Raw genomic sequence first — 22361 nt, 5'->3', positions numbered from 1 at the left:
GATTGAAATTGTTTATAATGAAATTAAAATTGATAAATTTTTTTTTTATATATTAGGACAAAAATTGATTGATTTTTTCCTTTTAAAATATTAATAATTTATATTTACTTTTAAAATAATAAATAATTACTAATAATATAAAGAAACAATATGTATTTTTTAAGATTTGAAAATTTACTGAAATTTCAACTCAAGAGATTATATAATAGTTTGTTAATAATTTTATTAAAAAATCCAATAAAACCTATAAATTTTTAAAATCCATTATTTAATACACTAAACTTTTTTTAATATTTTTTAAAAAATCTTAATTAAATACATCAAATTTAAGAATTCAATAAATTTAATAAACTCTAATTGAATATGCGTATTTAGTTTATTCATTCTTTTTTCATACTTTTATATAAAAATAGTGGAAAAAGTTCAAAGTTGGTTCAACTTAAATAAAGAATTATTAATTACTAATTTTAATATAAAAAAGTTATTATAAAAATTTGATAAAATTGGTCATAATTCCCCTGTAATTTCATTAAGCGTAAAATATTTTTATTTTTTAAAAATTGCACTAACACTCTCTTATACTTTAAAAAAACACGTTCATGAAATTCTACCCCACGAAACCTTCGTTGTATAATGAGAATATGATTTACATGGTAAAGAGTTTCATAAAATATTTTTTTAAATAAAGTAAAGATTTCCGATGAGTTTCGAAACCACATAGGAGTTTCATGCATTGTTGTTGAAAGTATAAAAGGATCTCATGCAATTTTTAAAAATAAAATAATAATTTACGTTGAGTTTCGAGACACAAAAAAAATTATTACCATGTTGTCTAAAAAAATTTTAATCGTTTTGATAAACCAACAAAACACTTACGTGCATGACGGATCTACAATGTGAAATCGGCTCTGGATCAAAACAAACATTCTAGACCATGTTTGAAAGAAAGCCATGGCAAAGCGTTGCTGGGAATGGAATTGTGGCAGGACGCGGTGACCGGCGCAGCAGATCGATCACCAATAAGATATCCAATTTGAGAAACAATCTGGGAAAATTTGGGCAGAATTTTTTTGGGGGTTTTTGGATACCCAATTTTGCGAAAAAAAACCCTAATTTGGCGAAGAAGATGAGGAAATTAAAAAGATTCGAATTGCTTCTTCAAATGGGAGGAACTGTCCTCGCCGGAGGCATTGACGCCGTTAATCCAGTCGTTAGTTATTCCGATCTAGCCATGGCCTTCAACATTCCGCCGCCGTCACCGTCACCGTCACCGTCCCTCTGCTTCACCACCAGCCCGCTCCTCCCAGCTCAATTCCTCTACCGAATTAGACTCCCCCGAACTTAGGTCGTCGCCGGTAGGAATGGCAATGGATTCTGGTTGACCCGAGGCAATGGATTCTGGTCGACCCGAGATCCGATCCGATCTAACTATTTATTTGAGATTGAGTTCAATTACTTTGGTATCTGATTGGGTCCGGGTCCAGGGGTCAACCCTGTCCGGACCTGACCTGATTAATATATTACTAATAAAATAATTTTTAATAATATAAATTATATTAAAAAAATATTTTTAGTTTAATTAATTTATTTTTTAGTATTATTTTATTATATTATTTTCGTCCGACTTTAAAATCTCATTTACTTTTTGTGTGTTGATTTTTTAATATTAATTATTATATCACAACATAATACAAAATAAGAAAAAAATTGCAAAAATACTTTTGTTAATATTTTATAATTCTAATAGAACGATATTTGATCACAAAATTATACAAATATAAGAATATTTTTAAATGTAATTTTTAGAGAATGACGGAAGAAGTATAATATATATTTATATTAATTGTCATATATTGTACGAAATCTTTTTATATATTATCAGTACTATTATAACTTTTTACACAGTCACCGGCTAATTAGCCCTAATCAACACCCTACTCGCCGCCGCTAACTTGGAGTCGAAACGATACCCAAACGCATCCCTATAGCTTTCTTCTTTTTTACGTGCTTTACCTTTCGAACATTGTCCAAAACGATACGAATTCTTAGCAAACAATGCGAAATGAGACAAAAACTTTGCAATCTTCTTTACCTTTTTGCAATTTTTTTCTTATCTTTAGGGATTATTGCAACATTATTATTATTATTATTATTTTTCATATTAAGTGGACGAGATTCTCTCTGCCTCTGTCTCTGCCCATACAAATAATTCTTCGATGATTGTGATGTCGACCCTTAACTAATTAAGCGATCGAACACAAACTCTTCAATTCTGCATCAACACGGCGCCCGTGGACCATTACGTGCACGTGCGTACGTACGTATAGCCCACAAAACGTCAAGAATTAATTGTGTTCGTGCTCGGCTCAGTAAGAATAATTGTTGTAATGAATATTCCCATTTGTGTCTTGCCTTTTTTAAGTTAAATTGAATGGGTAATGGCAAGGGTGTACTAGGAAAGAATTATTTGAACCATCCATGTTGTCTGTTCGATAAATAAAAATAAATTAAATAATAAAGATAGATGGATCATTGAAATTGAAATTGAAATTTTATGGTGGGGACAGTAAATGTGGAATTATTAGACACAGCTTTGGTACACAAAATCCATTCAAAATCTTCTCACAAATTAATAAAATCCCCTTTATTATTATTATTATTATTATTATTATTTTAGATCGCTTCACGGGATGGGAATCCTTTTGCATATCAAACTATTCGTAAGCAAACTACGGATCCGCTCCTACTATTATTCTACCCATCTCATATATATATATATATATATATATATAAATAATACTTCATCCGTCATCCAAATCTGTGCTTATTTGACCGAACATTACAAGAAAAATTCATTTTTGTAACAAAACTTTTTTGTCTATAAATCTACTTTTTCCGTTACTAATGACATTATAGACGGAATTAGTAATGGAATTACGTTAGCTGCGTTAACTTTATGGACGAAATTCCGTTACAAATATATTATTTTTTTGTAGTGGAATACGAGAATTAATAAATGTGAGTAATAATAATTATTTTTTTATATAGTAAAAAAAGTACAAAAATGTAATAATTTTTTACTTAAAAAGAAAAACGAAAATAGTTTTCGATGATAACTCAACAAGGAAAATGACTATAAATTTGAATGACTGAGGGAGTACATATAAGTAAAAATATGTATTAGTAAAAATAATTATAGTATAATACAAATAATTATATACTCTTTCCGTCCCCCAAATTTATTCTCACATTTCTTTTTAATTCGTCCACTAAATTTATCACATTACTGATTTTGACAAAGTAAAAAAATCAACATTTAATTATTACCCTTCATTCAACACTTATTTACAACATATACCACTAACTTTATTACATTCTCTATCTTTATTTACTTTACCTTTTAACTAAATTTTTAAAAATATCCTTAACTATCTATTATTTTTTAATAAAATATTTATTTTTTTTAAAGGACGGATAGAGTATTAAAATTAAAATTAAAAATAATATAAATTAATATATTTAAAATATAATTAAAGTATATATTTTTTTATAAATAAAATAAAGTAGAAAAAAATATATGACATAGAGTAAAACGACAGTATTGACATAAGATCAATACAACAGAAGGAGTATTTTATTATTGCAAGGATAATTTAATATGATATTTTGTAATACGAAGTAATATATTTTTATAGTAGTAAGAATTGTATAGTAAAGAAATATAAAATATATAATACAAAATAAGATCTTCGGCTTCCTCTGCTATTGATATTTGAGTTTCAAATTTTAAACTCAGGCACAAGTTTTGGGTGTGTTTGGTATTTTTGCTGTTCAAAGATTTTTGTATTCAACTTTCATTGTTTTCTATATATAAAAAAATATATATTTCATCCGTCTACTTGCAAAGTTTACATTTACTTTTGGCGCGGTATTTAAGAAATAATAGTATTTTAATTACAGTGAATAGTTAAAAGCAGTGTAATGACATTTTTGCCCTTACTTTTTTTTGTGTAAAAGTAATGATGTGATGTAAAGTAAAGGTATTTATTGAAAAAAGTAGGTTATTTAATGAAATGTTAACTTTGTAATTGGACGTTCCAAAATAGAAATATGTAAACATTGTAAGTGGACGGTGGGAGTATAATATTATTTTCATGAAATATTGGGTGTGTTTATTTTTTATTTAATTTGAAATAATTTTTTTTACTTAATTATGGAGATATGTATTGATAATATATTAAAATTATGAGTCCATCTTTACACCATTGCATCGTATAATATGTCGAATTTATTTTTGATAATATGTCAATTTTTTTAAAAAAATTATTTTTACTCCTAGAGAGAAATATATATATATATTTATACTGCTTTGGTTTTAATGCCGAATGATATTGATTCAATTAGTATATAATAATAATAATAATAATAATAATAATAAGGTAGTAGCGTACATATTTGCCAATACATAATAATATAATATACAATATATATTTTGACAGTATATAATATACTTTCATATAATCCAATATAATTTTCAACAAAATAAATATATTTATCATTACAGTATACAATATAAACTACAAAGCATATGTTTCTATACAGTTGACTTGGATTAAATATATATACACTAAATTTGTATCTAAAACAATATATACATTACACTTTATTGAGATTAGGTGCCGAGCTATAAAGTTCAGCATGAAGCTGATTCAATATTAACTATTAAATTACAATTTTTAATCCTAAAGCGTGTATTAATTTAGGGGTTTAATAATAATTTTCAAATTTTTTAAATTTTATAACTAACTTAGACATACATTCATCTTCGCCTCCTTAAGTAGAAAAATGACTAAAATTCTTCCAACAAAATTAATGGATGAAATTGACGGAGACAAACAAAATCAATTATTCATTATTCAAAATCGATTCGCATCAAATACAGTACTTCGGTAGTAAACATTTCATCTTCTGTTATTCCGCATTTCATCTTCTATAATAAATAAGCATCTTGATACAATGTACACAACATCTTGTAAGCATCTCGTAACTTGTTTTCATATATTTTATTGTAACAATACTTCAACATTAGGTGTTTTCGTGTGATTTAATAATCACCGCCAAACAACTATATTTGGGACAATGTTGTTGTATAAAGAAACACAAGATTCATTCAAGTGGGTTTTCAATATCTTTTTTAAGTACATGGATGGTCGTGCACCAAAATTTATTTTTACGGATCAATATTTGGCTATTGCTCCAGCACTAAAGAAAACAATGTTAACAACATATCAGTCTATTTAATTGCAAAATATTATAAATATCGTATAATAAGCATTTATATATATTAAATTAAATATTTTACTGAGTACCAATAAACAAATATGTTATTGTATTTAGCATCTTACTTTATTATCAAATACTATAAATTTTATCTAGAAAATGCCACAAAAAATAAATTCTAAACATACTTTCCAAAACCTATTAACACAAATAAAAAAAAGGATGAATAAGCATTTAGGTATTTTGTACCTATCATTTTATTTAATACGAACAAGCATCTCCCTGTATTGTGTTTAACATGTTATTGTACTATCAAACATTATGTTATCTAGAAATTGCCACAAAAAAATACTATAAACATATTTTCATGTACACTACTGATGTAAACTAATATCCAAATAGAAAAAAACCATCAAAATACCAGATTAGAAAATGCCGAAATAAACTTAGGTTCGCGGCGGGCCAATTGAGCGACGGTGGTGGTTCGTGGCGGATCCTGGGTTGGTAGAAGAATGGTGATTTTCGGCAGCGATCTGGACAATTGGTGATAAATTGTTCGGAGGAAAAAGAAAAAGTGAGGAGAAAATACATAGAGAAGAAGAATATGGTGGCGGTTGTTAGGGCTAGGGAAGCGCTGCCCGCGAGAGAGAAAATGAAACGAAAGAAAAAATAGAGTGTAAAGATAAAGATAAATTTACGTAGATACAAACTCACTCTTTAAATTTTTTGGACTTAAAAGGACAATATTATCCTTCTTTAATCTAAACTATTCAAATTTATTTATTATAAATAGACGGTACATATTCTATCAGTATGGTGCTAATAGTGCATCCATTAGCACCGGATCCACCCCTGAATAAATAGTGTGTTTTTGGGTTTTTGTATATTTTGTTGTTGAATTCCATATTATAGGGATTGTGTATCATTTGATTATTATTATTAATTATTATAGAGTGTAATAAAAATTTATATAAAAATCATCCAAAAGTCAATTCACCTTACACCAAGAATAATTCTTGAACAAAAACATGGGGACAATTCGGTACCTTTCACTCCCCATGCCATTGCGTGGCAAGAAATTATAAATATGATTTTGCATTAAAATGTGATTTATCTAGTGTAATTTAGTTTACTGGTAAAAAATAAATACAAAATGCACTTAAAAAATAATAGCTATATAATTTCAGGTCATAAAAAGAAAATAAGTATCCATACTCTATCTGTCATACTCAATGTACTCTTTTGGAGTTTTACAAGAGATTAATAAATAACAGTATTTCATGAATTAGTAAAAGTGTGTAAATTTTTTTTTACATTTTACAGTTAGACTTTATATATAAAGTAACTATATGTATAATAATAATTTTATAATTTAAGTAAAAAGCAAGCATATTTTGATATTAATGTATAATATTTTTACTAAAATAAAAAAAAAAAAATTTAGTAAAAAATACGAAAAAAAAAAAAAAGAACATAAAAAAAAAAAACCTTTAATCTTGAGTGTTTACAAAAGGCCAATTCTTCATAGCTGTTGAAATGAAAAAGACCTTTTAGGCAACAAAAAAAAGACAGCCCACTTCATATATTATTGCAAAATATAAACACAACTTAAGGCCAAACCCACAATCTCCCAAAACTTCCATGTCTTTTCCTCTCTTCATTATCCTTATCAACATAGAACAACTTCATATTTTTCTATCACAAAATTAAAGGCCCATGGATAGGCATCATCAAGTGTCTAGTGAAGGCCGCCGGCGACCGGATTCCGGCAGCGTACAACCGGCAAAGCAGCCGGTACAACTCAATGTAGCTGCGGCAACCTCTTCGTCGTCCCCTTCCCATGAATTCTCCTTCGCCGTCTCGACGGCGCCGAAAATCGAAGAAAAAAATTCTAAGTCCCCCCACCCTTTGGCCATAGACTTATCTCCAGCTGATGAAATTTTTTGCCATGGCCACCTACTCCCCCTCCACCCCCGCCCCCACCCCCACCCCCATGCCACATCATCGCCGCCGCGATCCTCGACGAATTCATCGGATAGCTTCACTATCCCGATCAACGAGCTACCAAAACACAACAGCGACAAGGTTGTCATAAACTCGATGACGAGAAACGACGACGACGACGAAATTAACGATCGGCGCATCGATTGTCAAATCAATCTCGAACAGGAATCGACAAGGCGAAAGGCGAAATCTTTCTCGTTGTTCGGATTGCCCAAGTGGCGGAAATCGACGGAAGAAACGTCGGCGAAAAGGGATCGTCGCGATCGAGACGACGAGCGGGAGCGGCGGAAAGCGAGGCTCGACGTAAGCAGGGTTGTCAAGAAGTATATGAGATTGGTCACGCCGTTTTTGCGGCTCCGGAATCGGCGGCGCGGGAACTCGCAACTCCGCCGGCAGCCGCCGTACTCATTTTCCGGCACGTTGGAAGTGGTAAAGAATAAGGAGTGGAGGAAGAGGAGAGGCGAGTACTCGGCGCCGGCGTCGATGAGAACTTCTCCGACCAATAGCGGCCTTCTCGTTGCGGCGGCGACGGCGAGCGGGACTGTAACTCCGACGAAGAGTGACAGCACCATGGAAGAACTTCAGGCGGCAATTCAGGCAGCCATTGCTCACTGTAAGAAATCCATTGCTGCAGAAGATAAAGATTTCAATATGGCCTAACTTAACTCATGTTGTATGTATTATGTATGTATGTTTGTGTGTATAGCTTTTCTTCCATACTTAAAGATTATTTTTATGCAATTTGGAAAGTTCATATGAAGTTTTGGTAAAAGACGTCCAAGTGAGTTTTGGAAGAAATTCCTGTCTGTTTGGGTGAATTTATTTAGCTTCTATTATTCACAAATATATATATATATATATTAATTTCAAAAATATCAAATTGAATATTTATTTATTTTTTTATATTATTACACAAAATATTAATTTTTTATTCAAAATATTATAATAATTTTATTTATATTATATTAAATAATTATTTAAATTTAAATTTGTACTATTTAAATCCAAATATCCAAACAAACACACTAAATTTTTATTTTAGTTATTATTATTTTTTAACAGTAATTTAAATATTCCCTCGATCCCTTAATAATCTATCTATTTTGGTCTGTCCTATAACAAAATATCTATATATTTTTTAGTAATTGAAATTTCTACTAACATTAAAAATACTCTTACATCTTACAATATATTACAAAAATGTTATATCATACAATACTAAGTTATTTTAGTCTTTTCTACTTTATTCATATCATACTCTAATATAATATTAATATTTATAAAACTCTGTGCAAAAAACAAATAGATACATAATTAATTAATGGACGGATGAGCGAGTATGATAATACTACTATTTTAGAAATTGTGATGATTAAATAATAATGAAAAATAGATATACTGTAAAATAAGAGGATTAACATGTAATCTTTTTTCTCAAATATATTCAACATATTTTTTAAAAAATATTACTACATTTGTTCAGCTATAAAGATCTCATTTGCTTTTTACGTGTTGATATTTGAATAATAATTATTATATGAAAACGTAGTACAAATCAATGGAAAATGAGAAAAATACTTCTATTAGTGTCTTAAAATACTATCATAATGATATTTATGCAAATAAATAATACAAATATAAGGACATTTTTAATATTAAGTATAATGACGGAAAAGTAAATGAAACCTTTGAGTCGGACGGAGTGAGTAATATATTATTACACACCATTGTTATTTTTATATTATTTATTCAATTTTCTATAATTCATATAAAAAATTTCCTCCGAACCAAAACACAAAACAAACAAACTAATTACGGGAACCCAAACTAAACATTGTATTTCACAACATATCAAAATACAAGGTCATGTTTGTTAGTATTTAACTATTTATTAACCATAATTATTTTTTTTAAAAAAATAATATGATATCAAATACTTATTATTTATTTAAAATGTTAAACATTTAAAAAAAAAAAAAACTTCCAAAATATATATTTAAACATAACAAATATGTAGGCAATTTCACACTTCAAGAAAGAACAAAAGTAACAAACCAAATTGAAACTATTTTTCTTGACTATATACTCCCTCCGTCAAATATAATTTATTCATGTTTTTTATTTTTTCCGTCCCATATAATTTGTTATTTTCTTTGAAATATGATTATACACTTTAATCACATTTTAAAATTTAAATTATATCGTTTTTTTTTTATTTTAATTAAACTATTTAGTTATTTTAATTTTAATCTATAATAATTTTTACTAATATATTTTTTAATTACTTACTAATTATATTTTATCTAAATTCTTTTATCTACTGGAATAATCCCATATTACATGGAAGGACGGAGTATATAAGAAAATATTTGAAGATGTCACTCTCAAGATTTGTCTTATAAAGATAAGTTAAAACACATCCCATGTGAATAAATATATAAATAAATAAAACAAAACAAATTAACGGAGTAGGGTGATTTCGTGATCATGAAGCTATATATTCAAACTTTCAATATATAGGTCTTGTTTGTCACACATGTTCGCCTAATATGACTTGCTTTGCAGGCTTAGTTTTTAGGTTATTAGATTTGACATGTAGCTTACCCAAAGTGCATTCGGAAAATAGCAGTTGCAGATTTTCGTATCATAAAAAAATTACTCCTTCTCTCCTATAAAAAAAGTTTTATTTTTATTTTTTTTCGTCCAAAAACAAACATACTGTTTTCTAAAATAATAATTGTATTACATGCCTAACATAATAAATACTCTTACAATTTACAATACATTACACAAATATTATTACTTCAATACTAATAGGGTATTTTTATATTTTTCACTACAATCTAATACTCCCTCCGTCCCAATACAATAGCCCTATTTACCATTTTTGTTCGTTCCAAAACAATAGTCTCATTTCCATAAATAATCATATTACTATAAAACTACACTTATTTTTTTTATTATTATTACACGATTGCCACTACTTTTTACATTAATTCACTCACAAGGGCAAAAAAATCTTTTATTCATATTTTTTACCCACTATCAATATAATATCAATATTCCTTAAATCTCGTATCAAAGATAATTCAGACTATAATTCTAGTTTTTTTTTTAATTATTTAGTTTTATGCTAAATAGTCGAAAAAATTATAAACCACTACGTGACAAAAACCACTACCTCTTCTTTTTTTTTCTTTTTTTTTTTTTCTTTTGTTTATTTTAATAGTCTCTATTATAAAGTGCACTACAATATTAAATTAAGCACTTAATACTTATCTTATTCCTTTTCTTTCTCACATGGGGAACTAATATATTATTCATTTATTAACCCTAATTTAGGGTTTTTCTTGTTTCTTACATATTATCTTGTACTAAAATATTCTTCTAAAAGCAATATTATATTAAGGGCGTGTTTATTTTTATTTTATATGTTTTATTGGATGTATATATTTTTATATTAAATACATAAAATCATGTTAATAATATAAAAAAAATATTTTAATTGGGTTGAATATTAATTTTTATTAGTGAATAAAATTATATTTATTATATTTTTATAATATTTACGAAAAATCATACAATTAAAAATATATTGAATGAAAACACCTTTAAATATTGAAAAAAGAACTTTTCATAATGTCCAAAACTTAGTATAAGAAGTCAAATGCAATTATGCTACAAGCCTACAAGGATCAATGAAGCATACATCTATATAAAGTTGAATTAAATTAATTTTCTATATGTAGTTTTGAATATTAAAAAAAAAAATAAAAAAAATGATGTTTTTATAATATATTAAATAAAAATATATAATTGATTTGATAATTTTTTTTTAAAAAAAAATGAATAATGAGCCATTTTTTAAGTGTCAATAATTTCCAACTCGAAAATGTGCATCCTTGTAATAAATCGACTTAAAGAAAAATGATAACAATACATATGGCGGCAACTATGATATATACTTATTTAAATTAAATATTGTATTGATAGTACATAAAATATAAATAGATAACGCATAAGATATAAATCGAGTATATATTAGGTATATATATATATTAATATAATATAAATACAAAATATAATCTGACAGTATCTCTCAACAGTCTATGTAAAAAAAAATGTTAATACATCATATTTGTAAAATTAAAATATAAGGTGATATCACATAGTAACAATTTATACAGTATATGTAATAATTGAAGTCTGTGTATTGATAGGTCATACTCCCTTCGTCCTAAAACTATAGTCTTATTTGAGTTGGGTACATGATTTAAGGAATATTGATATTATATTGACAATCGGTTAAAAGTATGAATAAAATACTTTTTTGTCCTTGTGAATGTATTAGTATAAAAAGTAGTGACATTTGTGTAATAATAATGAAAAAGTAAGAATAATTTTATGGTGATAGGAGTATTTATGGAAATGAGACTATTATTTTTCTGACGGACAAAAATGGTAAACAAGACTATTGTATTGGAACGGAGGCAGTATTTTATTTAATGATTAAGATTTATCAACACCACTTTGTAGTGTTGCTATTAGTTGTTGTTTTGTAGCAATTGTTCGGTTGGCCTGAAAACGCTGTTCACGTTATTGACGTTCTCCATTATTATATGTCACCTCCATTTTTTATTTTATTTTTTATTTTTTATTTTTTATTTTTTTGAATAAAAAATAAAAATAAATGAGTTTTTGTATGCACTAACATATTTAATATAGATTTAACAAAAATAATCGGATACCATTGAAAATGAGTTCCGTTGCCATACTTTTTTCTTCGCTATGTGTGTATATATATATATATATATATATTTTATTAATTTATTTATTTTATAAATATTTACAATTTAATCTCTGTTATATTAACCAATATGTTTAATAATAATAGAAAATTTTGATATAGATAATATTTATTATCGCTATTATACCCAGAGCTGTCAAAATGGATTGAGTCTGTCGGGTTGGCCTGCCCCGCCTTATTTTTACGGAGGGTTGAATTGTGATTTTTTAAGCCCGTTAAAATGCGGGCTTAAATCGGCCAACCCGCATAGACCGCGGGTTGAGAGTGGATTAGCCCGCAGTGGGGCGGGTTAGTCCGCGGATCAAGTAAATATAATAATTAGTACTAACTCGTCTAACTAAATATATTTTTTTACCATTTTTTACTGTCATATTAAAAAATTATAATAAAACTAATGTATATATTTTAATTTTATTATAAATTACAAACATACCAATTATAAATGAGTTAAAATCAATAAAAATAAAATTTATATTATCATTAGCATAAATAAATTATCAATATTGTTTACACATTGTTTTTCTTCTCTAACTATGTTATTCATTACATTGTTATTTGTTTCGATTTTTCATCATTTGTTTTGTTTGTCTTCCATTTTATTATTTTATAATTTTATAAATTTATAAAATTAATTATGATTTATTTTTAACATGAAGTATTTCTTATTATTAATTTTTTTTTAAATACACCAATTAATAATATTTAGAATTGAGAATTTTTATATTTGTTATTTACTTTAAAATATTTATTATTTAAATTTTATAATAAAACTATTTTTAGCTATTTTTAAATATTACTTCCGAAAATATTTATAATATTAATATTTTTTTAATATTTTTAAAAAGCATGTGGCTAGCCCGCTTAGCTCGCCACAGATTGGCCTGCAAATAACCCTTTTATTTGCGGATTGTGGGTCAATTCGCCCCACTAACTCGTTTTGACAGTTCTAATTATATGCACAAATGATTTATTAATAAGTGAATGATGGAGTCTAATCAGATTTCAATAAACAATATAGGAATTATTAATTGCTGCAATAATGGATATTTGTTTGTTCCGTACACTTTCTTTATCTTGTCTTTAACTATGATCATTAAAATAAATAAATTGAAAAAAAAAAAAAACACTATGATCATTATCATTATTGGGATTATTTTAATTACAACTAATTTGGTTTGTACAATTGAAATTATTATCGATTTAGTTAGAGTTTGTTTCTATATCATTTACTGTTATGACTTATCATAAAAATTAATACCTTGATTCATTTTCATGCACAATGACATATGTAGTTTATGTGTAAATTTCATGATACAACGAGTGTATTTTGATGACTAATCACCACCATTAATATCACTTTCTCTCTAAAATATTAAAAGCATTATATATATATATATCATATATTTATACGCAGGGACGGAACCAGCGCTGAAATTCTTAGGGGATAAAATATTGATTTTTTTTTTTATCTATTTAATATTGTCTTTTTTTATTTATCTCGAAATAGCATAGTAAAAAACAAATGAGAAAAATTAAATATTCTTAGAAAAAAATTCAACAAAATTATATAAAATAAAATATTTTTTACTAGAAAGGAATAAAATTTAAAAGTATAAATCAATAAATGAACAAAAATTTATTATTTTTTAGACTATAAAATTAAAATTAAGGGTGACAAAATAGTTATAATTACATTATTTTATTATTTTTTTACATTAAAAAATACATAAATTTTGAAAACTGGGTCAGTTGCCGCGTAGCCCCATCTAAATCCGTCCGTGTCTATACACATTATATATTTTACAATATATATTAAGTATTGTTATTATAAGTTATCTATATGTTATATTATTTTATTATATATATAACATATTTTCAACACGAGCTGCAAAGATTTTATCCAAGAAATTTTTTTATGTCGAAGTGTTGTCCCAGATACAAAAAAAAAAAAAAAAAAAGGCGCTAAAGTGATGTAGAAATTCTGTCTCGGACACAAAAAATATATATATATATATATATATCAAAATGCTTGAGAGATTTTGTCAAACTTTTAGGTAATTATTCTACTATTCTCAATATAATTATGAATATTCCCTTACTGACTATTACCGAAAGTAATTATATGCCGTAGGTGATGGATGTTTGAAATACATTTAGAGTCTATGGAGCTTGCAAAAACAATAACTAAGGAGAATGAATGCACAAGCCAAAAGTGTGCAAAGACAATGATTTTCCTTCGTCATCACATTGACGAAGCTTTGGAAATGGAGTACCTTACTATCAAAGATCTACTTGACTTGTGAACGATTTTGAAAGATCGATTTGAAGGTCATTCTTCCAAAAATAAAATATGCATGGCAACACTTGCGCCTACAAGAATTTAAAATTGTTGCTGATTATAATTTTATGGCGTTTAAAATCACGTCCAACAAAGATTTTGTAGAGAAAATATCACCGATAGAGATATGCTGAAAAAAAATATTCACCACGTTCTATGCCTCTAATATGGTTCTACAGTAATAATATCGAAAAAAAAGGTTTTACTAAATATTGTAATTTTATTACTTTTCTTCTTGTCGCTGAACAGAATAATAGATTGTCATTGAAAAATTATGAGTCAAGCCAATTAGTACAAGTCCATTCCCTAGAATGAATGTGACTTAATTTTTTAATAATGGGCCTAGATACAACCGTGGGAGAGGTCGTGGACGAGGAATGGATCGTGGCCGTAGAACTGACCGTGGACGTGATCAAGATAGATTTAAACCTTACTATCATCGTGATGGTTCGTTTATGAAAAAAGACGAAATAGACCCTTGAAGCGGTCTTAAGATGACATTGGTCAAGGTTCAAGAAAAACTGAGGACAAACGTCATCGTTGTGGGATGACAGAACATTGGTCACGAACTTGCCGTTCAAACTCATATTTTGTTGAGCTATATCAGAATTCTATGAAAGAAAAATATAAGGCATCCGAAGATGTCAAAACTCTGGGGAAGTTAACTTTTTAAAAAAATGATGCTAGTGGTTATTGGAGATTGCATTGACATACATATTTAAATGTGTTTGACTTTCGGGTGCACCCGAAAAGTACATACTTTGTGACCCTGAGAGTACATATTTTGAACTCCTTGATGGTGCAATGTAATAGTATATATGTGCATATTTTTGTACCCCTGTACTTTACTATTGTTGACCCTCTCATATTTTATATTTTATAATAATATATCAACTATATGATATTTCTTCCAAAAAAAGAAAACAATATGAATGTTCAACGCGTCATAATAAATAATATGGAAAACAATTGATAGTGCATCAACATACTATCATGAAATATAACAAATATTTTACCAACATGAAGTTAAGAAATATTTATGTTAATACAATAGATGGTAGTACAAAATTGATTGAATATTCCGAAAGAGCAATAGTATTTATCCCAAAAGAAATCAAATTTGACATTCCAAATATACTATTTTCTAGCAAATCTAAAAAGAATTTTACTGAATTTTAATGATATTCGCATAAATTGATATCATATTAAGATATCAAATGAGACAAATAATAATTTCTTGTTAATTATAAAATTCGTAGATGGACATAAATATATATTAAAAAAATTGTCTTCATGGTCTTCCGAATTATATTATACAAAAATGAATGCAACTGAAACATATATGGTAGACCAAAAGTTTTCAAATTTTGTGATTTGACATTAACGGCTAGAGTTTCCCGTTAATATTATCATAAGACAAATTATTGAAAATACTCATAGTCATATTTTGCAAAATCAAATGATATTAAATACAAATGAGTTGAAATTTGTTGCTTATTCACAAGGGAAACTAATTATTAGACCATCATCAGCAAAAGTGATAACTGAATCCCCAACATGTCTAGAATGAATTCACGGCATATATATATATGTATATATGGACCTATAGATTCATCATGCGGACCGTTCAAATATTTTATGTTACTTATTGATGAATCTACTTGATGATCGCATATATGTTTGTTATCTAATCGCAATTTGACTTTTCGCGAGATTACTTGCTCAAATAATTAAATTGCGGACACAATTTTCAAATCACCCATTAAAGAAAATTCTGCTTGATAATACTGGTGAATATTCATTCAATATATTTGATGATTATTGCATATCTATTGGAATTGATATTGAGTATCCTATACCATTTATGTATATACTCAAAATTGTCTACCTAAATTGCTTATAAAGAGATTACAGTTAATTGCTAAACCAATATTAATGAAATTTTTAAATAAGCTCAATCGAAAAACCTTTTTTTTGTCGGTGAATGACTCATAGTAGGGACTACCCAACCGACTTTAAACAAACTCCAAACGAACGAAACCGAAAACATCACTCTACACTCCGATCAAAAGCCCGAATACTCAGCGCACAGAGAAGAAGAATTTACCGAAAAAATCAACGAGAGAAAACCGTTGAAACAAACACAAGATAAGAAAGCCCAAAATACCCATTGAGAGACGCGGGGAGAGAGAAATCATACACAGAATGAACAATCTGTCTTTGCCTTGCACCCTGTTCATTCTTCCTGAATTAGTTTATGCATACTTCATTTATGTTTAATGACGTGTTTTTTCCTTTTAAGGTTCTATGTGGAATAATCAGTTCTTTTGCTTCTTCCTCGTCATACTTTTGAAATAGATACTGAAATTTTTGATAAATTCAATATTTTCTTGTTATAAATAAGCAGGGTGTGTTTGTTTCGGGGGTTTGGATTTTGACTTGGGATTTGAATAGTAAAAATTTTAAATTTGAATAGTTATATGATATGATGTAAATAGGTGTTATGTGATGTTTTGAATGTAAAATTAATTTTTAGTATAATATAAAAAATAAAAAAATATGTGTTTGATTTAATATTTTTGAGAGAAAAAAATGAGATAGAATAGTGAAAATTAAATCCAATACTCCAAATAAACACATTCCTGCACAATTAGTCCATTCTATTCATCTTTCAATTTATTATTATTATTATTATTATTATTATTATTTAATTTACAACATTCCTATTTATTTTAAGGCGGAGAGTGAATTTCTCAAAAATGGTGGCTAAACATGAAAGAAAGGGGTATGGTTGTTTGATAGTAATGTTGGGAATATTGCATTTCATTCTTAGGTCGCATCTTTCCATTTTGGCGTTATTCCTCGTCGTCTCTGGGGATTCATTCCTGGGGCTCTCGGTACCTCTTCACATTTTTCTATTTTATTTTTAAACAATTTGGACATATATCTTATGAATCATCCATTAATAATATAATTTGCTGAATGAAAATCACAATTTATTCAATTTTATGAATATATATATACACACACACACGATTGCTTCTTCAAATTTGTCGTTGCTAACATTCTCAGAGCATTGTATCAGAATGGAGGCGGCTAAAAGCTTCGCCGGAAACGGCTCCCTGGAGTCATCGCCGCCGGCGGTGCTTCCATCTCCAGATGACGACGGTCAAGAAATAGACGTAGCAACTTCAGACGACAACAAAGAACTCGACGCTACCTCACCGGTAACAACTCCGGAGAAAATTCCCAATCCATCCCCACCATCGTCATCGTCGCTAACAGAGACCCAGAACAACAATAACGGCGACGACGACGGCGATAACCACCTTTCGGAATCGCATACCGAACCCGAACCAAAAAACGCCGCTGCCCAACCTACAATCGAACCTTTCGACGAAAAAGCAGCTCATCCGTTTGAGACCTCGGCGGAACCATCGAGAAACCAGACCGATCGTAACCATCCGGAAGCCAGAATCGTGGCCAGGTTGTCGTCGCCCGAAAACGACGACTTTGTCGCGCCACCTCCTCTCGACAGAACAAAGTCATCCCCGGACGAGAATTTGCTATCGTCATCGGCTGCTGCGGATCCCAAGCACCGGCGATTGGCGAGCATGGATCAGATCGTCGCAAAAGTCGCCCAAACCCATCTGACGAGAGCTCAATCGACGAAACCGAACAAGGCATCGACGATGCACAGCATCGACTTAACCCGAGGTCAGATCGACACAGCCGCGCCTTTCGAATCCGTGAAGGCTGCCGTGTCCAAATTCGGAGGGATCGTGGACTGGAAAGCCCACCGTGTGCAGACCGTAGAGGTACAATCAGTTACACTTCGTCCCCGTCGACAATTCTGTACAATCCCGACCGGTTTCGTTTTCCCTGCAGCGACGTAAATATATCGGGCAAGAACTAGAGAAAGCGCAGGAGGAAATACCAATATATAAGCAGCAGTCGGAGACGGCGGAGGCGGCGAAAATGCAAGTCCTGAAAGATCTCGACGCCACAAAAGCTCAGATCGAAGAGTTAAAGCTGAAACTCGAGACAGCCCAGAAGGACGAAGAACGGGCAAAACAGACCGCCGAACTTGCGAAACTCGAGGTCGAGAAAATGGAGCCAGGGATTTCCGACGAGGCCACCTCGAAAGCCCGGGCGCAGCTCGAACTCGCCCGGGTGAAACACGCGGCGGCTGTTGCGGAGCTTAACGCAGCTAACAGCGAACTCGATCAAATCAGGAAGGACTCGAATTCGGCGTTAGCTGAAAAGGAAAATTGCATTAGAAACACGGAAGAAGCTAACACCGCATCGAAAGAAGCCGAGAAGTCGATAGACGAAATGACGGCAGAGATTCTCACCCTGAAGCAATCCTTGCAATCTGTGCGCTCGGAACATCTGGACAAAGAAAATCGTATTATCGTAGAAGTCACCGTGAAAGAGCTCGAGTGTCTCATCTGGGAGTCGGAATTGAGTTCCGTCGAGGAGAAGCTCGGGAAGCTGAATTCAGAAATGGCGTCGACGAAGGACGTTCGATCGAAATTGGGCGAGGCGACGGCGTTGCTGCAACATATGAAAGCTGAAATGGCCAAATACATGGAGTCGAAGTCAGGGGAAACCGGGGAAGACGTAACTTTAGAAGGTGTTCTAACGGAACCGAAGATGCGTAGCCATAACGGTATCACAGCTGCTATAACGGTAGCTAAGATCGAACTTACAGAGGCGAGGCAGAACATCGAGACGACAGCCGACAAAGTCGAGAGCTTGAAGGTGTCGGAGACGTCGTTGAAATCAGCGCTCGACGAGGAAAGATCCGAACTTGCTGCGATTAAACAGAGGGAGAGAATAGCATCAAATGAAATCCGGTGTCTCGAAGCTAACTTAAGCAGCGTAAAGTCTGAACTTACGATTGTTAAACAATGCGGCGAACAAGAGGCGACAAAGGATCTTCCGAAACAGCTTCAACAGGCAGCCCGAGAGGCCGACGAAGCAAAAACGCTCGCCCAAACAGCCCACTGCGAGCTCCAAAAGGCGACGAAGGAAGCGGAACATGCGAAAGCCGGGGCGAAAGAAATGGCGAGCAGATTACAAGCAGCTCGAATCGAAATCGAAACTGCCAGGGCTTCCGAGAACCTGGCGATAGCGGCAATCAAAGCATTAGCCAAGAACGAATCGGCTCAAAGGGACAGTAACGATAATTCACCCGACGAAGTCATGCTTACTTTAGGAGAGTATTACGAACTTACCAAGAAAGTCCACGAAGCTGAAGTCGAGGCGAACACGAGAATGGCGGCTGCCGTATCCCAAGTCGAGGCGGCTAAGGAGTCTGCATCGATGAGCTTGAACAGGCTGGAGGAAGTTAATCGTGAGATTGCCGAGCGGAAGGAAACCCTAGCACTCGCGTTGCTGAAGGCTGAAAAAGCTGAGGCGGAAAAGCTCGCTGCCGAAGAGGAGTTGAGAAAGTTGAAATCCGAGCACGAGCAGAAGAACATGGTCGTCAAACCTGTTTTGGCGCCTGTGAAAGCTGTTTCTGCGCCTCTGAGCCCGCGTTTCGACGAGCCCAGGTATATCTTCGGCCCGCCAAGCTGTCTTGGTCTGCACAAGCGATCGAAAACGTGCCTGGTAAGGACGAGCACAAGACGCAAGACAGAAAATACAGAATCACCGACAGAACTAACACTTTCGCCAAGGAAAAAGAAGAGATCGTTCTTACCGCGTTTCTTCATGTCCCTTTTCAAGAAGAAGACTCAAGTGTCGAGTAAGACAGCTTGAATCCGATCGCCGTCCTCGTGAACTGACCTGGAAAATCTGCAATACCTTCGCAAAAACACACTGCACTTCTTCTCCATGAATATAATTTATGTACACAGAAAAATGTGTAGTGATCACGCCAATTTTCTTCTACGTTTTTTTTTCCCGGATAAAAATACTAAATAATTGCTTCAAGATAATGTAAGGAGGTTCTCTATTATGATTTCTCCAAGTCCTCTTACTATGGCAAAGCCCTAATACCTAATCCGATCATTTATGAACAATGTAGAAGTGAATACGACGAGAGAAACAATAATTTTATTGATACGCATAAATAGAGGCGATACGTTTCAGAGTTTTGATCACGGCAAAGCAAACAACATGCATCAAATATCAACTAAAATAGTGCATATCTTCTACTTTGATCTTGTTCGTTGTGACAGCTCACATTTTTGATGGCTTTGGGAAGATATCGGGAGTGAATTTCTGCGCGGCGCTTATACTGCCCTTGATTTTCATAGCGCCCCTGCATTTGTTTTACAAACATATATTATATACCATCAACGAAGGCAAACCAAATATATACTGATTTTGGTAAAAACACATTACCTCATAAATGCAATTTGGGGATTCATCTTCCCGGTGGCGATCTTCATGAAATCTTCATCTGTAAATGAAAAGGTTGCATCTGGCTTCCCATCTTCATATATCCCTGCAGTGGAGCATAATCGAACCTTCATTAAACAGCATAGTTCGAGAAAATTCCTGCTCAAACAAGAACAACATTTTCTGCAGGTTTAGCAATCTGTTTTCAAATGCGAGCAGCATTCTTTTCTGCTTATTTCAACCATTTTCTTGAGATACAACCACCGGCAATGCTTACAAATCATTTTCGGTACATTATAATTATCAGGCTGCTTATTTACCAAATGCACAACAATTTGCCAGTCTACTTGCGGCCGATTGAGATAAACCAAATCATCGCTTAAAACCTTGTCTTACAGTTCTGATCAAAAAAAAAAAAAACCTTGTCTTACAGTAACTTATGATTTGCTCTCTAACAAAAATTCGATTATCTTGAAAAGCTTCTTAAAAACAAGAGATCAAGCCATCTATACATATTATTGTTCCATGGCTTCAAAAAGACCTTCGGTTTTGCAGCAGTTCATATGATTGATTAAAAAACACTGAATTTTTGGTCTTGATTTACCAAGATATTTTCACTATTCATAGCCTACAATAAACGATTTTTACTTTTACCAAAAATATAGCATCGGATACCAAAATTTATTCAAATATCATATTCACAACATCAACTTATTGTTGTTTAAACAGCTATTTCAATTCTAACTTTTTTACTGTTTATGATAATATAAAACACAGCCAAACAAATTTCACACAATTTTGAAGTAATTTTGAAGTTCACCTAAAAGATCGAAGAATTCACTTCCAGAAACCAAACAAAGCAATATAAATAAGCATAATCTGAAAGAAAGTGCTGAAGAATCCCAACCTTCTTTAACCTCCCCTTTCTTCAAATCAACCACATAAGATTTCTCATTAAACCCTAATTTCTGCAATTCATCAAAAAATCAAGTCAAAACCAAAACAAATTACGAACAACAATCCAATGACAATCAAACACCCAAAAACATAATTAAACCCAAAAACGGCGACCTTAGGAGCGATATTGATCTGATAAACGAGTCCAATTTTCTTCGTAAGCTCTTTTCCAGCGTCGGTCGATATATGGAGCTTCATCTGCTCCATGAGCGCATCAGATTTCATGGTAGTAGAATCAGACATGGCTCTCTCCTTCTCCAAAATCAGGCGATCTGGCGATACTGCGATTTCTCAGGAATTCCAGAATCCACCAACAGAACGTGATCGAACCCGAAGCGAGATCCAAATTTATTAGCATTCAAGAATCGCGGCAGATGAGGGTGGAGAGAGTACGTGACGTAGCGTAGGTGAGTAGGGACGATAAGGCTGACCGCTAACTGTCATTGCCTCTACCCTCACGCAATTCAATGCCCCCAACGGCTAATTGGGCCTTTATGGGCCCATGTTTAACCCAAATTACAATTGGGCCGTCTTACCCAACTCGGCCCATTTAATAAATTTAGCTGGTAGTCAAAGGCTACCATTGGGTGTGTTCGTTGAGGGATTTTTTCGAATTTTTACTAT

General features: G+C 31.4%; 3 protein-coding genes across 3 annotated transcripts; 2 read left to right on the top strand and 1 right to left on the bottom strand.

Moving 5' to 3' along the window:
• Positions 1–6883: 6883 nt before the first annotated feature.
• On the top strand, positions 6884–8038 carry LOC127264320 (BRI1 kinase inhibitor 1). The gene has a single exon (XM_051293790.1). It carries the CDS (start codon positions 6997–6999, stop codon positions 7942–7944), a length of 948 nt encoding a protein of 315 aa, XP_051149747.1. The 5' UTR covers positions 6884–6996; the 3' UTR covers positions 7945–8038.
• A 9477-nt stretch (positions 8039–17515) lies between these two features.
• Positions 17516–20195, top strand: LOC127264345 (protein WEAK CHLOROPLAST MOVEMENT UNDER BLUE LIGHT 1-like). The gene is made up of 2 exons (XM_051293825.1): positions 17516–18247; positions 18318–20195. The coding sequence occupies exons 1-2, from the start codon at positions 17516–17518 to the stop codon at positions 20193–20195; spliced, it is 2610 nt and encodes an 869-aa protein (XP_051149782.1).
• Positions 20196–20472: 277 nt separating this feature from the next.
• Positions 20473–22179, bottom strand: LOC127264399 (sterol carrier protein 2). The gene is made up of 4 exons (XM_051293903.1): positions 21852–22179; positions 21688–21748; positions 20784–20886; positions 20473–20700 (listed from the first exon to the last, which is right to left on the bottom strand). Exons 1-4 carry the CDS (start codon positions 21978–21980, stop codon positions 20619–20621), a joined length of 375 nt encoding a protein of 124 aa, XP_051149860.1. The 5' UTR covers positions 21981–22179; the 3' UTR covers positions 20473–20618.
• Positions 22180–22361: the final 182 nt, after the last annotated feature.

Source organism: Andrographis paniculata, unplaced genomic scaffold, assembly GCF_009805555.1.
Source record: "Andrographis paniculata isolate CXL003 unplaced genomic scaffold, ASM980555v1 Contig70END, whole genome shotgun sequence".
In the NCBI taxonomy this organism is placed as follows: Eukaryota; Viridiplantae; Streptophyta; class Magnoliopsida; order Lamiales; family Acanthaceae; genus Andrographis; species Andrographis paniculata.
The sequence above is the reverse complement of the archived record's forward strand: the minus strand, read 5'-3'. Positions and strand labels throughout refer to the sequence as shown.

Coding starts and splice junctions, on each gene's coding strand:
- LOC127264345 (XM_051293825.1), top strand. CDS start 17,516: ATGGAGGCGGCTAAAAGCTTCGCCGGAAACGGCTCCCTGGAGTCATCG. Junction 18,248..18,317: donor ACCGTGTGCAGACCGTAGAG/GTACAATCAGTT, acceptor TTTTCCCTGCAG/CGACGTAAATATATCGGGCA.
- LOC127264320 (XM_051293790.1), top strand. CDS start 6,997: ATGGATAGGCATCATCAAGTGTCTAGTGAAGGCCGCCGGCGACCGGAT.
- LOC127264399 (XM_051293903.1), bottom strand. CDS start 21,980: ATGTCTGATTCTACTACCATGAAATCTGATGCGCTCATGGAGCAGATG. Junction 21,749..21,851: donor AGATCAATATCGCTCCTAAG/GTCGCCGTTTTT, acceptor GATGAATTGCAG/AAATTAGGGTTTAATGAGAA. Junction 20,701..20,783: donor CCCCAAATTGCATTTATGAG/GTAATGTGTTTT, acceptor AAACAAATGCAG/GGGCGCTATGAAAATCAAGG.